We start from the raw sequence: 16,134 nt of genomic DNA on the forward strand, positions 1-16,134 counted from the left end.
TAAAAAGTACAGGAGTATGTTTAGAACGAGGCACGTCAAATCATGTAACCTGTCTTCCAAGCTCAAACTTGGCGGCCATTGGAACCCCCACGAGCCGCTGTGTTTTTTAAATTTTTTTATGGATACAACGCTCTCATTATCCCAACAAAAATAGTTTGTGAGAAATCTGGATGCCTAAGCTTGAATTTTCCATTAAAGCAGCTAAAAGGGAATTAAAAGAAGGGCTCTCGTTAGGGTTCAAAGTCAAACCCTAATATCTCTTATAACTCAAAGTGAAAAATTATGATTTTACCCACATCAACTCACTAATAGTACGAATCATAACTCTATACTCAATTTCATCAGTAGTAGTCTGGGCTACAATCAAATTTCCTCCCAAGAACGTGCAATAATTGTAAACTTTCTATCTAGTTTAGATTTAACATAATCTACATATTATATGACTCCTATCTTTAAGTGACAATGAGGTTTAAAAACAACCACTTTCAGGAGAACCTTTCAAATATGTCAATATTCTCTATGCAACTTTAAGATATACTTTGCATGAATGATCTATGAATTGACTGACCACACTAACATTGAAGGATATATCAGGGCGGATGCCCCAATTACCTACTACTTTATGATATACTATCTTGTCTTTGAGTTTATTATTCGTCATGACCAACTTCTATAGGAGTCTCCACTGGTATTTAGCCCCAACAAGTCATATGCTTGTAATATATATATATGTGACATATATTTTTTTTTTTTGTCAATACAAATCCTGCCTTGCTTTTAGCCACCACAATTCCAAGAAAATACTTTACTTAAACCCAAATCTTTATTCTTGAAATGTTTCAAAGATGTATCTTTAGATTCTCAATCCCCATATATCACTCCCAAATAAAATGATAATATCTACAAATACTTGCAGGACATCATACCAGATGACCTATTCATGATAAACAAGGAGTGATCATAGTAGCTTATAGAGAACCATTTCTGAAGCCGTATTCCTGATGGAATTGGATTCAAGATTGTCAATTGAACAGAATTTCTGCACAAGAAAGGATTATTTCGTATTATACTTACTCGTTTCTGCTGCTTCTCATGAAATAAGGATAGAAAAGAAGTTTCAGATTATTAAAGAACTTTGAGATGTGGAAATTTATGAGTGTGCAGAGCCTAATTCTGTGAGTTGCGTACTGCCCATGTCTTCAGAAGAGAGTACTACACCAAAGGCAGGTAGAGTGATTCGATGGAAAAGGAAAATGTCAAGTTGTTTATTCAGGTAGAATTGGTGGTGTATTTAAACAAAGAAGATCATATTTTAGCTTGCTATTGACATTTGCATCTCAATTAGTCAAGCTTTTTCCTTCTCGTGTCATCGTTTCTGAACTTTTTCAATCCATGTTGCATTTCGTAAGGCTATTGTTCGTTTAATTTTCATTGCATAACACCCATAGAGGGGCCATGGATGCTTCGAAGTTCAGATACCCATTGCAGTCAAGCGATCTTCCGGAGGTAAATGTAATTTCCTTCAATCTCAGTTTTAACTTCCAGTTGAAAGAATAATAATTTCGGCGGGCAGGCATTTGAGCTGGTAAAACTAAAGATTTTTTTAAAAAAAAAAAAATTATAATTATTGTTATTTAAAGAGTGATGGAACTGAAGAAGAATCATGAAGAAATTTTTTTACAATTTATATTACTCAAAAAAGCTGCATACCTGCCAAGACAGTTCCCCTCATGAAAATCAATCATAGGGGGGGTAATCCAGGAAGAAATAAAGCATATAAGGTAGCTCAAATTTTCTTGGCCAGTTGTCCTAGCCTGTAGATGTTGAAATCCCTCGTGAACAAACAGGAAAACCTTACCAAAGTTCAAGTGCAGATTTATTCGGATGTAATGGGACTTGAGAAGTTTGCCATGAACCCCAGAGATTCAATCTCCAGAAATTAGGCTTTATAGATCAAGAAGAAGCCTGCGAGGGTCTTCCACCACATCCTTAATGCGGCGCAAGAAGAAAACTGCCTCTCTTCCGTCTATCAGCCGGTGATCGTATGTAAGGGCGATGTACATCATGGGTCTTGGAAGGATCTCCTTCCCAACGACCATTGGACGCTGCACAATAGAGTGCATTCCCAGGATGGCAGACTGACAAACACACGCTTGGTCATGAATAGATCAGCGAATGTAAATGATAAAAGCAGATTGGAATAAAGTGACAGTGACGACAACCTACCTGCGGAGGGTTAATGATTGGTGTGCTCAACAGACTTCCGTAAACGCCACCGTTGGATATTGTGAATGTGCCCCCTGCCATCTCATCGATTGAGATAGTGCCTTCAGTGGCTTTCTTTGCAAGAGTGTTGATTCCCTTCTCTATGTGGGCAAAGTTCATCTTTTCTGCATTTCGGATAACTGGCACGACAAGGCCCTGCGAAAGAGTCACAAACATTAAATTGTGCCCAACTTTGGAGGGCTAGGGGGCATCAAAGTTCAGCATGAGGAATGCAATTGTCTCTACAGGGCAAAGTGACCAATAAAGAAAAAATCAGGCACCTCCTAATCGGGCGAAAAACCATGCATTGGATAATAACTCAGCAGTTTGCAAAACAAAGTTCACGTTTCAATATGGAACATATGAAAGTATTTCACTACAAGAGCATTCCAATTTAAAAAAAATATATATATCTTTGAAAAGGGGAATGACATACCTTAGGGGTACCAACAGCAATACTGATGTCTACATATTCTCTATATATGATATCATCCCCATCAATGACTGCATTTATGATCGGTTGATCCTGGAGACCACTCACAGCAGCCTGGAACAAAATGAAAAGAGATAAGAGGGCAGATCATCCATAAAAATCCGGGAAGGAAAAACCCAAAATGTGATATTTGCCTTGACAAAGCCAGACATAAGCCCAAGCTTCACCCCATGCTTCTCCAAAAAGGCATCCTTATACTCGGAACGGAGCTTCATCAGATTAGTCCTGCATGAGATAACACATCAACCATGACAACACGTCAAAAAAACTATATTTGATTCTGGAAGGTATCCCATAAACAAGGTTAAGAATAGTTTCAATAGAGGCCATTTTAGATGAGTGTTAGGAGAAAATCCTCAAAGATAGTGGTGTTATGCACTTCAACAAAGAAAATCAAAAGATTAGAGAATATTAAAAACCAAACTCCCTTGAAATTATTTCAGGCAATTTAATAAAAACATAGTTCAAACATTATATAATATGCATTAAAATCTTAGATAATGCAACTCTAACCTCTTGAAAATTACAGAAATAGATTCTCAAGATTTTTGCTGCAGCTGTAATAGATCAACTCCACTTTTCAAAAGAACAAATAATTGAATCTGATTACTCACATGTCAACCTCATTGAATGTGGTCAGCATTGCAAAAGTGTTCTGAGAGTCCTTCAAGCGCGTAGCAATCCTTCTCCTTAGTCTTGTCATAGGAACCTGCAATTAAAAGGTGTTAACACATGCATTACAACCACAATAATATAAGGAACTAATTGCCAGGCTTCCTTTCTCTTTATTTTTGGGTCGGGGGTGGGGAGTGGTTGTGAAAGAAGATACTTACTCGTTTTTCCCTATCTTTGGGTGGAAGTACAGGTTCTGTAACTGTGGCTTTTGGAGTTGGAGTAGGCGTTTTAAGCTTCTCCTTGAGGGGGGCCGCTTCTGCTTTAGGTTGCACTTTCTCCACTTTTTCCTTTTCAGCTGGAGGAGATGATGGCTTGGGAGTCTCCTTAGGTTTCTCTTCAGTAGCAACCTCAGATGCTCCTGCAGCAGACTTTGAAATGATAGCAACCTTGGTTCCTGGCACTACAGTGTCACCTTCTTTTGCTACAATCTACAAAAATCAAACATTTTTAATATCAGTGTGGTGGACGTGCATTTCTTAAATGTGGATAATCGAGTAAACAACAAGAGTGGCAGCAGAAGGAAATCAGGAAACCATGTTTTACCTTTTCGATAATTCCAGCTTCAGGGCTAGTGACATCAATAGTCACCTGATGCAAAAAAGAGAAGGTACAAGTTAAGCCATAAACAGCCTCCTCAATTAAACATGTCTAACATAATTCTGAAGTTTCAGAAGCAACCTTATCAGTTTCAATTTGAGCAATTGGCTCATCAGCTTTGACACGGTCACCAGGTTCTACACAACAAAATTACAGCATTTTCCAAAAATTAGGACATTGAATGGTCGCTTGTTTATCAATGAAACTATCGGAGAAAAAAAATTGGACAAGTAAAAAATAGGATTAGAGAACATACTCTTAAAGAATGTTGCTAGGGTACCATCAGTAATAGATTCACCCATAAATGGGACAACTGCATCAACTACGTCACCTTCATTTCACAGTAAAAGATCTGTTAGAGTTCTTTTGACCAGGGAAAGAAATTTTTAAAAAAGAAAGCAGATTACAAGTCACACCATTGTCTGAAGCAAAGGATCGACTGAACACTCGGTAAGGTGAATCACTTTGAAGAAACTGAACTCTATCCCTGCATTTCCCAAGAGAAAATACTGACAAGCTAAAAAATTCCATACTTTATTTTGAACACGTGAGAGAAAATTTTCATGTTATGCTGGCTAAACCAAAAAGTTTAAACTGGCTGGTAAACCTACAAACTTAATTTGTTTTGTATCAGTAATTTTCAATCAACAATAGGTAACCGCATACACTATATGCAAAACACCAGAGTGTTTCAGCAAGTGTAAGTATTGGGAAGTTTCAACCAACAATAAGCAACAGCATACACTAATCATAAAAACTCCAGAGTGTCTCAGTAAGTGTGATGAACCGAAAAGCAAAATGAGATGCTATTTTTATCTTTTCATAACTAACCCGCTAGGCTTCACTCTAGTTGGAAAACCTGCACAAGACATTTATTTAGCCATTAACAATATAAACACAAAGTAAATAACAAAAGACAAACCAAATGTCAAAAAGACTAGCACCTGGTATGATATGTTGACTAAAGGTTCGAACATGCCTGTAACCTCTTACCATAAATAACGTCTGCATAGACAACAAACATCAGCTCAGGGAGGGAAGCACAACCTAATCATATGCTCGCAATAGTTAGGAAAGAAAACATAGCAGTATGCAATAGGAGCGCTGACCGATTCTGGATAGGAAAACCATTATTCTCGTGCTATTATGCATCTTTGAAAAAAAAAAAAAAATGCCTATCGTCATGTTATCACATTCCATAGTTGTAGATATAACCTACATGACCGAATGCGAAACCAAAAGATACGGTATTCTCGTTCCTTTTCATGGCAGGATAGTCGTCTAAACCTAAGGAAAAAAAAATGCTGAGTCGTATGCTGCATATTCTGAATTTCAACGGATGCCAAATAAAAAACGTGGCACAGTCCAAAGCAGCTCAAAATGGAAAGAAGTAGAAATTCGTTCAGGAAATTAAAAACAGAACAAGCTGAAATAAATCAACTGTGACTGTAAAATGATCGACTGGAAATAAGAATCGGTACAATAAGCCAGAGGCACGGAAATAACATCATAAGAAGGTAAAGAAGAATGAAAACCAGAAAAAGACCTGATATCGGACATGACAAATGAATAACGGCCAGGATATCCCCAGATTGGGACATTTCAACTAAAAAACCAAACTTCAAAACTCCACCAACATATGCATCTCTAATAAACACGTAGTTACCCAGAAAGAGATCACCGGCTGCAAACCCAGCAACCAAAAATTCCAAAAGCACAACAATAATCATCGCTCCAACTTCGTTAAAACGAAAATAAAGCATAAATAAAACCCTCCACTGAGTCACAAAAACAGCAAAAACTCACCGCTACAGGACGACGAACCAAGCGAGCAATACTGGACGCCATTCCAACGGATCTACCTCGATCCTGGAGCTTCTATGAAACCCTAGATAAATTACAAAGGGATCTCAGTCAAGAAATATAAAAGAGAATACTTGAAAAGAAATCCCCTTCCCCTTCGTCTTCCGGAACGTAACAGAGACCGAGAACCCGCAAGAAGAAAAAGTGCTCGGGTATTTTCAGGATTTAATCTCTTATTTCTCCAAATTATTAAAAGAAATCTACATTTTAATTTTAGAAACCAAATGCCAGCCCTGACTTGAAAATTAAAATCTTAATTTTACATTTTAACCAACTAAGAGATCAGGACCGTTGACTATGTGGGCCCGAACAATGGTAACAAGTCTTAAGCATCCAGCACGTGTAAATATATTAAATCACTTGTGAATTTGTGACATTTAGTTGGTCAACAGAGGTGGCTGATAGAGAACACCAATAGAACAATAGAACAATATATTTGGGGAAGTTTGTGACTCTTCCATTTAAAGTTCTCAATTGGATGGTGATGGGGAAGGAGCCATAATAATTGAAGCAATTTGTCATCTTTCATCTTTCATTGGGGTGAGGGTCTCTTTCAAATTCCAAATAAAATAAAATAAAAAAATATTTTAATTATTATTATTTCTAAAAATAGTTAATAAAAATAAAATTAACTATTATCTTATTTTTATTAATTATTTTTTTAAATAATAATGATTAATTTTTTATTTTCTTTTATAGGAGTTCCCGACAGCCCCTTTCCTACCTCTACTCTTATGTCGCAACTAAAAAAGGATGTAGGTTGGGTGTCATCCCTCCCTTTGTATAATATAATCACTTGTTGTCTATTAGAACTAATTTGAACACTTGTTGTATAAATATTAAATTATAATTATAATTTTTTTTATGGTTTATATTTATAATAAAATAATTTAACTAATACTTTATTACTTTTAACCATCATTTTTAATTATAAAAATACACTATATGCACTTTATATCCATATTATTTACATGTTTATCACAACTAATAAATTAATTTTTTTATTAGCTTACATTTTTCAATAAGTCATGCCACCATTTTTATTAAAATATTAAAATATTTTAATATTCTTAATGATTTTCTATTTGATTATATACATTTTTATTATTATTTAATTATATTTTATTTTATACTCTCTGTAAATTAATATAATTTTCAATTTATTTTTAAACTATCATTTTCTACATTGTTTTACAATCACAATTTACTAAAAATTATAATTATAATATTTATTATATTCATATTCACCGTTTTTGGATTCTCTTGATTCTTGTTTGGTTTGATTGAGAGAAGGGGAGGTAGCAAATCCCCCCTTCCCACTCCAACACGTCTTCGGTTTAGGGTTTTGGGTTTAGGGTTTAGGCTCGGAGGCAATGGAGAGAATTTTTGTTTTCAAATTATAGGAATTTGATCAACAACTATTTTTTTAAACGGACCGGAGTTGCTAACCAGGTTGCCAAATCCGGTTTAATTATTTGTCTAAAAGTTACATAATCTTTTTTCACGTGAAGGCAAACAGGACTCATCAGCCCATTCCGTTATAATTGAGACCAAAATAAGCACAAAATCAAATTCTTGATCACAAAAACGAAAAAGAATCAGCAGTAGAGAATTAAAATCACTTCCGTAACAATTACAGTAAATGATAATAATCTGATTAACATAAAAAAATAATTAAGATACTACAAATCCTCCTAGAGCGAGCGATCCCATGGACGCAACGCAAAAGAAAGAAGAAACGAGGAAATGGAATCGATGGAGAAGATCAGAGGAAACGATACCAACAATCTACGCTGTTTTTTCACATGCTTTCTCTTTTCTATGAAAATCTTCGTCTTCTGTTTTAGGGCTGTCTTGCGGAATACTGTAGCAGGACTGGACATGCAGAAGGCCGCAAACGGCAGAGGGTCTTCTCGCAAATATTTTCCTTCCCTTCTTCTTCTTCTTCTCCTCTTTCGTCGACAGAGCTTCCTGTGACAACATAAATGCTTTTGATGTCAGTAAAAGTAAATCATCGCGATTTATAAAGTCATTCTATGATTGATTTTTTGGTCGTAGATGATGTTTTAATTACCTCGCTTGTCTTCTCGTGATGATCGTCGTTGCCTGCAAAAAGACAACAATAAATTTTCAGGACTGTATTACAAGAAACGAAGAAGACAAGGAGTTCTTAATTCCTGAATCTACAGAAAATGGAAGACTGAGAGATGAGAGAAAGAAAATCAGCAGGTGTTTTCCATCAAGAAATGAAACTAAAGGCACGGGCCAGCTTCGTTGTCTTTACCACTCTCGTCGGAGTCCGCCGGGGTGTCGATTTTTGCGAAGTGTCTGAAACTGGGCGACTTCGGCATATCGGCGTAACCCAGCTCGGTTTCCTCCCCATCGACCTTTTTGACTCTAACCCGCAGCGTCATATCGTCCGAGTCCCGCTGCTGGTTCTCCTCACCGTCCGACTCCGTCTCGGTCAGGCTATCCGACTCTGGTACGGACAGCAAGACGGGCCCGTCTATGGACTCGGTGGCCGCGGAGGCGTCTTTCTCGGGAGCGAGGGCGACCTCGGCGGACTCCTCTGCTTTCAGCAGCTCGGTGGTTGAGAGGATGCTGTCCCGGTGCCGCATCTTCCTTCTGTGACGTATCTCATCGATTCTTCGGCGGACGGTAAGAAGCCCGGCCTGGACGACGCCGTCGGACGACTCGGGCTTCGATCCCCCATTACCCATTACCGGAACAATCTTTGGGGGCTCTCCTTTTCTTCCCTTTTTTCAGTAGCATGACCGAGAGGTCGAATTAACGGTGAGTTTAGGGTTTGAATGAGAGGTGGGACGATTGTTTCGGTAATCTGAAAATGGAAGCTCGAAGCAGGTAGAGTTCCAGAGTTACGTCCAAATTTATCCAGAAATGCCTTCAATTTTCTAACAAAAGCACCGAGTAGTTATTTTTTTCTTTTTCCTTTTTGTAAATATGGGTTAAATAAGGGGTAGTGGTTGGGAGCACAGGTTCCCAACGGTTAGGGTTTGGACTGTCTTTCCTAACAAAGTTTCTAATGTATTAAGTATTTTTTTTAAATAAAAGATAAAATCAAACCCTTAGAGTCGGAGATTCCAAACTCTAAAGGTCTGTTTGGAACTCATGGAAAAAAATAAAAATAAAAATTTGACCATTATTATTCCCAAAAATAGTTAATAAAAAAAAGAATTTGATCATTATCTTATTTTTACTAATTATTTTTTAAAATAATAATAATTAAATTCTTATTTTCTTTTCTTTTATAGGGGTTCCAAACGTACACTAAGAGATTTGGGTTGTGACAAATAATTATGAGAAACCTTATACACAGGTATTTTACTCATATTAGGGGTGAGCACAAGTTGGCTTCAAAGTAGTCTCCTCGTCACCATTCCCCTATCTTTACCATAGCCTATACCTCTTTCTATCATTTACATAACTTGATAAAAAAAATAATAAAAAATTTAAAATATATAAGAAATAAAATAACAAAATGATAAAATTAAACATAAATCAAACAATTGTATGAGAAAAATCCAAGTATATCAATTAAGTGAATTTGTAAAAAAATAATAAATTAAAAGTCATCTCATGTTTTGTTAACAACATCTAAGAGTTATATGAGAAACAACTATGCAATTAGACCTCCACAAGTCTAACTCTTATGGAATTCTACTCCAAAATCCATAACACTTTGAGAGTGGATTAGCAATGCGAGTTTAGGTTATGAACTACTATAGATAAAAAATTCACAGGACACACACAACCCAAGAAAAAGAAATAAAATGTGGCATTGAAGTACACTTAAAAACTCCCTCCCCTAAGGGTTTTGCCTCATGAGACCTACTAGAAATTTCTAAGGATTACAAAAATCCACCCAAATAGAAAATGTAGTTAAAAAGGATTACGAAACTTTCCACAAAATTCTGTTAAACATCGACAAAAGAATAATTTTTTTAAATTTGCCCCCTTAGATGCCATATTTCTTTTGTCACCTGTTAGATTCTGTAGTTCTGCAATATTATACCAGCAGAATGCCACATTAACATGAGGAAGAACACGTCTGATGTTCAGTAACTCTTTGCAAAGGGATCATTTAAAGGTACAAAGAAGAAAAGAGAATAAATGTACAGGAACATAGAGCAAGTGAGAAAGCAGATAGATGTAAGGCACAAAAAACTAGAGAAGCCGACAAAAGGCTGCATGCATCCATGTTGCTTCAGAACTTAACAAAGTTAGTCTAGATTAGACCTGCAAAACAATATTCCACAAAAAAGAGGGTTGTTCCCCCCACAAAAGTAAGAGAAGAGAATAAAGCTATGAGAAAGGGGACTAAGAAAAATATGTGAGAAATAAAAAACCAAAATGGAAGAATCTGAAGCAGTTAGACAAACTTCTCTCATTTTCAGAACCAAAAAGTTAAAGACTGCAACATTATTCTGAAGCAAAGTGGCAAAATAAACATAAATCCTGTAAGGTCTATACCTCAGTCGAAATTGCATGGCTGCATTGAATTTCTTTTAGCAAATCTAAAATCCATAAATAAAGAAACATACATCATTTCTTGCCTTGTTACAGTAATCAGATTTAAGTTAACACTGCTAGGAGAGCAAAATGTAAACAGTATGAAAGATGTAAAGATTTGAACTGGTATTCGATATTTCCCCCACCAAAGAAATAGTTGTACAACTCCAGGTTTAAAAGAGGGTAAACTCTACATATAGTTCAAATCCAAAGAAATAAGTTGCTTGTAACGGAAATAACTCACTTACGGGGGGAAAATCCTTCGTAAGAGCAGGTCATTTTTCATCACTGACCAAATCTTATAGAAGCTGAACCTCCATTATATAAATTCCTGCAGATTTAGATAAATATTATCAAAACAGCAGATTCTGTTTAAAGTTTGGAATCCTCAGAGGAAGCAGACCGTAGTCAAGTAGTGGATTATGGCATCAAATGTTGTGCATATAATGTTATAAAAGAACAAAAGATACATAAAAATTGTAAACAACTAACCTTCCAATATCTATCATATCAGAAGAGTATGATTAGCATTGACAGTTCAATCTGAGGAAAAGATGAAGAACATGAATAATTAATGAAATGTAAGCACATCAACTTCCTTTGCTCTCTCAGGTTTAAATGCTGGAAAAGACTCCAGCTTGTCCCAATAATTTTCTTCCTTTGAAAGCAATTTCACTATAATGGAAATGGTGCTTGCATTGGGTATAAGACCCTTGTCAGCCATCACATTCAGAAATTCCATTGCTTTGTCTATCTCATCATTTACACAAAAGCCACGGATAACTGCTCCAAATGTGGTTGAATTTGGGGAGCAGTCATTTTCTTCCATCTGTTTGAATAAATCAAGAGCCTCCTGCATCAGACTTCCTTGAATAAGGCCACGGATCATTATGTTATATGTTACAACATCTGGCATGAAGCCTAAGCTTGAGATTCCATTAAATAGATCCTTTGCATCTTTAAGATTTCCTGATCTGCATAAGCCATCGATTAGAATGTTGAGGACCTTGATATCAGGATGCAGGCCATAGTTGGCCATAGCATGAATTAGCTTCACTGCCTTGCTTATTTGTTGATTCCTGGAAAGACCACTAATTAGTGTGATGTATGTAGTCATTGTAGGCTTGTTGCCACGAAGCAGCATCCCATCAAAGAGCTTTTGAGCATCCTCTACTCTACCAATGTCACACAATCCACCCAGCAGTGTGGTGTAGGTAACAGCATCAGGGATAAATCCTTTCTGACACATTTCCTGGAAGAGTCTCAGGGCCTCATCAATCTGTTGGCTGACACAATATCCATTGATCAGTACATTATATGTATAATCATCAGGTTCAAGACCACTAGACACCATAGACTCAATAAGTTTGACAGCCACATCCACCTTCCTTAACATACAATATCCATCCACCAACGTGTTGTATGTAACAATGTTAGGTTCCAGACCTCTTTGAATGATAGCTTCTAACAATTTATGTGCTTCTTTGACCATCCCTTCCTTGCAAAGAGCATTCATCTGTGTGTTGAAGGTTACCACATCAGGTGAAATATCTCTATCTGCCATTTCATGGAACAACCATTTAGACTCTTCCCATCGTCCAGAACTGCATAGTCCATCCATCAAGCAGTTACAGGTAATAATGTCTGGTGAAATGCCATTGTGAATCATGTCAGAGTAGAGGTCTATTGCTCTATTAACCCAGCCATCTTTGCACAAAGCATCAATGATCATGTTATAGACCACTATATTAGGCCTACATCTTTCTCTTTCCATCTTCTTTATCAGTCCAATTGCAACTCTGACATTACCAACTTCACAGAGCCCATTTATGAGGGTACCATATGTATGTTGATCTGGTAGACATCCTTCACCTTCCATTTTCACAAAGAACTTGGCTGCCATGGTAATCTGGCCCAGCAGACAGAGCCCCTTAATTATAGTATTGAAGATTACAGTGTCTGCTTGGTATCCGCATTTCAGGAGCTGTCCAAATGCAGAATAGGCAAGTTGTATGTGATTCAAATGGAAGAAACAATTGATCAAAATACTGAAAGTGTTAATATCTCGTGGAACTGCACTCAAGCTCATCTTCTTATACAGAGATACCACAGGAAAGAAACATCTCTCTCTTGCAAGAGCACTCAAAAGAAGAGTAAGAAATGAAATTGATGGCAAAGGCTGCTTAAGCATCAGATTCTCAAAGAGCCTTATAGCATCATCCATGCGATGATTTGTGCAATATCCATTAATCAATACACTATATACATAATCATTGGGTTCAAGGCCCCCAGATATCATAGACTCAAAAACTTCTTCCGCTGCATCCACTTTACCCAACAAAGAATAACCATGCATCAACGTAGTATATGTAATGACATCAGGCTGCAGACCTTTTCTGATAATAACTTTTAACAATCTCTCAGCCTCTTGGATCATCCCACTTTTGCAGAGACCTTTCATTAGTGTGTTGAACGTTACTAGATTTGGTGAGATATTCCTGTACTCCATTTCACTAATCAACCTCTTGGCTTCTTTCAACTTCCCCAAAGAGCACAAACCATCAATCAAGGAGCTATAAGTGACAACATCTGGTGAAATGCCATTGTTAACCATCTCCGAGTACAGATCAATGGCTTCATCAACCAAACCATCTTTGCATAATGCATCAAGAATTGGATTATATATCAATGTATCAAGAGTACACCCACCCTTTCCCATTCTTTGCAACAAACCAAGGGCATCGGAAACTTTTCCCATTTTGCAAAGCCCATTAATAATGGTTCCATAGGTAATTTTATTGGGTAGGCAGCCATCTCCTTCCATCTTAATGAAGAGTCTAGTAGCATCTTCCATTCTTCTGGAAACAGACAACCATTTGATCATAGTATTGAAGATTACAGTGTTTGGTTGAAAACCATATTTCAGTAGCTCCCCAAACACGGAAAAGGCAAATTGTGCTTGATTCATGTGGAAAAAACAATTAATCAAGACACTGAATATGTAGATATCTCGTGGAATGACACTCAATTTCATCTTCTTATACATAGAAATCACAGTGGAGAAATGATTATTCTTTGCCAAGGCACCAAAAAGATAACTGAACAAAGAAATTGAGGGCAAAGGCTGTGCAACAATGAGTTGATGAAAAAGATTCAATGCATCCTCCACCCTTATATTCCCTGACTTACACAAATCAATAACTACATTCTCTAACTGGCTTTGACAGGAAACACCCAAAGCAGTATTTGAATCAGAAATAGAAATAGAACAACTATTGAACTTATTTGGATCTTCATCAGACTCTCCAGAATCAGCTCGCATCAGAACATCAGGTTTAAGTAATCGCACAACTGTTTTGCACATAGTGCCATTATTTATTCCAAAAGGGTCTGAGCAGATAGGAGAAAGAGAGCCAATGCATGAAACAATTAAGTTTCGAACAACAATCCTTGAGGATAATGCTGAAACTCTGATCACCATAATTGATAATGAGGTTATTTCTCCAATTGCCCAAATCAAGCTGTCAAAGAGGCCACAAGCTGACAGGACCAATTTCCAAAGCTTTTGATTTGGCTTTTGCCCCCAGTTCAAAGCAATCATTCAGGACGGCCTCATTCTGCAACAAATGATCCATTTGCTAATCATGAAAAGGCACCTTTCCTTTTTATCAGTAACAAGTAAACAAAACTGATAAGGGAAAGACAGAACAATCTTAGGCTTTAGCACATTGTTGAAAACAATCACACGATTGAATACTTTGTGAATGAAGACATGTATGCTAGACTTAACCAGCATCCAGCAAAGACGAGAGTGCAAATTTCATTCAACACAAAGTTCAAGATCAACTTTGCATGAATAAACCAGAACATCCACCGACAGAGCCCAATGGAGAAACTTACAAAGAAGATACATTCACAACCAAGTTCACACCTAAATACCTAATTAGATCTCTCAACAAGTACATGAATTGGTTCAAGAGGGCAAGAACAGATGTCTTCACCTACGAAACAGAATGCACCAGAAATAGAAATTCCTTGAACATGTCAATATAAGCCATGTAACAAAATGGATCCAAATAAGCTCACTGAAAGCTGCATCTTTGGATTGCTATATTTTGGGTCATCGGATGAAATATTCAAAATTACAAATTCATGTTATTGTTGAGAAAAAGTACTAGATGTCTGTTCAACCAGGGAGTTGCAAGAACTTATACTCCTTGTGACCAGTTACTTTCAATATATATGTATAATGCTTTATATCAAAGAGCTAGGAGCTTGCTCAGGTACATATCTGGCAATTACGCACATATACTCTAAAAACCACAAGGATTTTTTTCCTTAAAAATATGTATTTTTTTTACTTTGAAAAAGTTCAATCATTTCCTTGTGCTCTGTTTCTACCAAAGAAAACAAGAACATTTTTGGTAAGTTACCACTGCTTTCACAATAAGGCTAAGAACCCTTAGATTAGATATCTAGATAACATATCCTAAGGCAACACCTGTTTAGAAGTATAAGAGAATAAATAGCTCTCCCTCTTCACCTAATAGAAGATTTATATTTTAAGAGCTTCAACATTTTATCAGATAACAAAAACACGTCAAAGAAAAGTTCTCGTGATTAATTTTTCTTCTCATGCAATCTCATTCTTCAAGTTCTAAAAAAATTTCAAGTAAAATTCTGCAACTGAAAACTAAGCAAATTGATTATAGATGATAATTCCATATTCACAGACTGGCATTGCAACACGGATTCAGTATGTAGATTTGTGTAAAACAACCACAGAAATCGTCCACAAGAGAACCTGTTAACAGGTAACATAGAATCTGATAGTTGAGAGGTCCGAAAAAGTAAGGAGCAATGGCAACAGTCCCAGCCACAACTTTAAAAAAATAATGTCAGTATTGCACAATTATACACCTTTACACGTCTCTTTTCGTAAGAGAAGAAAAAAGAGCTTTCTCAGGCATCCAAACAAGTTGGACCAACTAATTTTCTCAATGAAATACTACTCGAGCATTTATAACTAACATAAGTACCGAAGAAAAACATAAAAGTAAAAGATAGATTTGGAAGAAAAAAAAAACAGCAGAAGTTTCAAAGTTTAGAGAGAAAACACATGAAAGCGGAGTATAAAGATCAAGCATAATTCACAAACCTGAAGGACTCTAAGAACTCTCTTCTTAAGAATGGCCTTTCTGGTGGATGTCAATTTTCTTTTCTTCAAAACTAAACCTCCAGAATCATACTTGTTCATTATCTGCGGAAAGCAATACGCTCCAAACACGCCCATAAGAGTTCCTTTCTCCTTGACTCTCCCTGCAAAATAAGAAACAGGCAACAAAGGGCTTCTCACACATGAGATTAAAAATCTGGCAAGTAAAAACAGAGACGCTAAGAACAGCCGGAAAATTGACAGACTGATATAGTTGTCCATCGCCCTATCACATTCCAGTAGGAAGTAAAGGAGTCTGGACCTAAATTCTCTAAGCGTAGGTGTATCCAAGTTTTAATTTAATAATTACATTTAACTTGAATAATTAATGTTATAAAATTTGACTCGGTCAGTAACTCAGAAAAGTGACCAAGTCTAACTCAACCGAGTTAACCAAATTAAACCATTTTTTAATCCCATCAATATTTGTATTAGTTTTATTAAATTAGATTAGGATGGAGCCAACGTAATTGACATGAGGCTTAGGCCTAGGTCT

The 16,134-nt window shown here is 36.5% G+C and overlaps 3 protein-coding genes across 5 annotated transcripts; all 3 read right to left on the minus strand.

The window, feature by feature from the left end:
- Nucleotides 1-1,664: 1,664 nt before the first annotated feature.
- Nucleotides 1,665-6,043, minus strand: LOC137953289 (dihydrolipoyllysine-residue succinyltransferase component of 2-oxoglutarate dehydrogenase complex 1, mitochondrial-like). The gene is made up of 13 exons (XM_068800617.1): nt 5,837-6,043; nt 4,975-5,035; nt 4,862-4,889; nt 4,447-4,517; nt 4,287-4,361; nt 4,112-4,167; nt 3,977-4,021; nt 3,592-3,861; nt 3,373-3,467; nt 2,893-2,983; nt 2,702-2,812; nt 2,227-2,421; nt 1,665-2,138 (listed from the first exon to the last, which is right to left on the minus strand). Exons 1-13 carry the CDS (start codon nt 5,876-5,878, stop codon nt 1,947-1,949), a joined length of 1,332 nt encoding a protein of 443 aa, XP_068656718.1. The 5' UTR covers nt 5,879-6,043; the 3' UTR covers nt 1,665-1,946.
- Nucleotides 6,044-7,407: 1,364 nt separating this feature from the next.
- Nucleotides 7,408-8,912, minus strand: LOC137963862 (uncharacterized). The gene is made up of 3 exons (XM_068811083.1): nt 8,178-8,912; nt 7,968-7,999; nt 7,408-7,864 (listed from the first exon to the last, which is right to left on the minus strand). Exons 1-3 carry the CDS (start codon nt 8,611-8,613, stop codon nt 7,682-7,684), a joined length of 651 nt encoding a protein of 216 aa, XP_068667184.1. The 5' UTR covers nt 8,614-8,912; the 3' UTR covers nt 7,408-7,681.
- Nucleotides 8,913-9,833: 921 nt separating this feature from the next.
- Nucleotides 9,834-15,662, minus strand: LOC137953297 (putative pentatricopeptide repeat-containing protein At1g12700, mitochondrial). Of its 3 annotated transcripts, XM_068800643.1 has the most exons (5): nt 15,582-15,662; nt 10,916-14,040; nt 10,672-10,754; nt 10,385-10,428; nt 9,834-10,150 (listed from the first exon to the last, which is right to left on the minus strand). In XM_068800643.1, the coding sequence occupies exon 2, from the start codon at nt 14,022-14,024 to the stop codon at nt 10,995-10,997; it is 3,030 nt and encodes a 1,009-aa protein (XP_068656744.1). In that variant the 5' UTR covers nt 14,025-14,040; nt 15,582-15,662; the 3' UTR covers nt 9,834-10,150; nt 10,385-10,428; nt 10,672-10,754; nt 10,916-10,994. The 3 variants fall into 3 exon arrangements, with proteins under 3 accessions (XP_068656744.1, XP_068656737.1, XP_068656728.1); XM_068800636.1 differs by lacking the exon at nt 10,385-10,428; XM_068800627.1 differs by having other exon boundaries at nt 10,385-10,754.
- Between the last annotated feature and the right edge of the window lie 472 nt (nt 15,663-16,134).

The sequence above is a fragment of the Aristolochia californica genome, unplaced genomic scaffold (genome assembly GCF_029961685.1).
Source record: "Aristolochia californica isolate CCGP_79_NKW_82.1479 unplaced genomic scaffold, dmAriCali1.0.hap1 SCAF_1, whole genome shotgun sequence".
Taxonomy (NCBI): domain Eukaryota; kingdom Viridiplantae; phylum Streptophyta; class Magnoliopsida; order Piperales; family Aristolochiaceae; genus Aristolochia; species Aristolochia californica.

Bases quoted from the DNA above. Each gene is read 5' to 3' on its own strand.
- LOC137963862 (XM_068811083.1), bottom strand. From the start codon at position 8,613: ATGGGTAATGGGGGATCGAAGCCCGAGTCGTCCGACGGCGTCGTCCAG. The intron at 8,000-8,177 runs GTAAAGACAACG...GTCTTTTTGCAG, and splicing joins GGCGGACTCCGACGAGAGTG to GCAACGACGATCATCACGAG. The intron at 7,865-7,967 runs GTAATTAAAACA...ATGTTGTCACAG, and splicing joins ATCACGAGAAGACAAGCGAG to GAAGCTCTGTCGACGAAAGA.
- LOC137953289 (XM_068800617.1), bottom strand. From the start codon at position 5,878: ATGGCGTCCAGTATTGCTCGCTTGGTTCGTCGTCCTGTAGCG. The intron at 4,168-4,286 runs GTATGTTCTCTA...TTTGTTGTGTAG, and splicing joins CCTAGCAACATTCTTTAAGA to AACCTGGTGACCGTGTCAAA. The intron at 3,468-3,591 runs GTAAGTATCTTC...TTTTAATTGCAG, and splicing joins CCAAAGATAGGGAAAAACGA to GTTCCTATGACAAGACTAAG.
- LOC137953297 (XM_068800636.1), bottom strand. From the start codon at position 14,024: ATGATTGCTTTGAACTGGGGGCAAAAGCCAAATCAAAAGCTTTGGAAA.